Below are 1,325 nucleotides of genomic sequence, written 5' to 3' on the forward strand. Positions count from 1 at the left end.
ACCCCTGTGAGCTGCCGTGGGTGCTGGGACTGAAGTTACAGACCCCTGTGAGCTGCCGTGGGTGCTGGAACTGAAGTTACACACCCCTGTGAGCTGCCGTGGGTGCTGGGGATTGACGTTACAGACCCCTGTGAGCTGCCGTGGGTGCTGGAACTGACGTTACAGACCCCTGTGAGCTGCCGTGGGTGCTGGAACTGAAGTTACACACCCCTGTGAGCTGCCGTGGGTGCTGGGGATTGAACCTAGGTTCTCTTAAGCACTGTGCCATCTTTTTAGCCCCTTAAATACATTTTACAATAATATTTATTTCTTTATTTTTATTGAATGTGTATGTGTGGATGTCTGCATATATATGTATTCACCTTATACATACCTAGAGCCCATAGAGGCCAGGAGAGAGTGCTGGATCCTCTAAGTCTGGAATTACAGGTGATGATGAGCTGTCAGGTGCTTGCTGAAAACTAAATCTGGGTCTTCTGCGGAGCAATGAGTACTCTTAAGCTCCCTGGCTTCTTGAATAAGTTTGTTCTCAGAATAATATACTCTTGATGAAGAAAAAAATCAATAGGAAAGTAATACTTTATAATTTTAATACATGTTTAAATTAATTAGAAAGTTTATTTCTTGGAATACATTAATAACAGGCAGACTTTATAAATTGCTTTGCAAGTATAGTGCAGAAAATGGTACACAAATAAAAATAGGGTTGTTTTCACTAAGTTTTAATATGCATAGTAGGCAAGCACTTACTACTGAACCCTTAAATTCTTTATATCTTCTTCCTGCTTAGGGCCGTCTCTTTTATACATGTGATAAGTCAAAAGATAATCAATGTAAATTTTTCAAATGGCTTGAGGAAGTGACTCCAGGACAATTACCACAGAATAAGTCTCAATCCAACATGATTTTTAATGATATTAAGAGTATTGGCTCATATTTAAGAAGTCAAAAGGTACCAGTCTATGAAGAATGCCAGCTTTTGTTGAGGTATGTTTTATGGTATCGTACCATTCCCTATAATTATATCAGAAAGTAGCGACCCTGGGGTCAGTCCCAGAGTCTTGCACATGCACAGTCATTGTACTAATAATATACATTTCAAACCCATCAATGGTTTTAAAAGAAATTGAGATGGAGAAAGCATGAAGAAGGCAACTTCCAGTCCTATAATTTTAAATGGAAGTAAAGCTTTGAAGTTTCTCTGATCCTCTCTAAGCATCAAGTGATATTAACAATGGACCAACAACTGGCAAAGACAGTGTGCTTTGTTTTCTTCCTCGCTTTTTCTTTTTCCTTCCCTCCCTCCCTCCCTCCCTCCCTCCCTC

The 1,325-nt window shown here is 40.1% G+C and overlaps 1 protein-coding gene across 1 annotated transcript in view; it reads left to right on the forward strand.

Annotated features, from left to right (window-relative positions):
- Nucleotides 1-1,325, forward strand: part of Zgrf1 (zinc finger GRF-type containing 1) — a 66,629-nt gene that overhangs the window by 32,507 nt on the left and 32,797 nt on the right. Inside the window, exon 13 of the mRNA XM_021158878.2 lies at nucleotides 791-987. Within this exon, the coding sequence (XP_021014537.1) occupies nucleotides 791-987 (197 nt within the window). The remainder of the gene's footprint in view (nucleotides 1-790; nucleotides 988-1,325) is intronic.

Source organism: Mus caroli, chromosome 3 (assembly GCF_900094665.2).
Source record: "Mus caroli chromosome 3, CAROLI_EIJ_v1.1, whole genome shotgun sequence".
Lineage (NCBI taxonomy): Eukaryota > Metazoa > Chordata > Mammalia > Rodentia > Muridae > Mus > Mus caroli.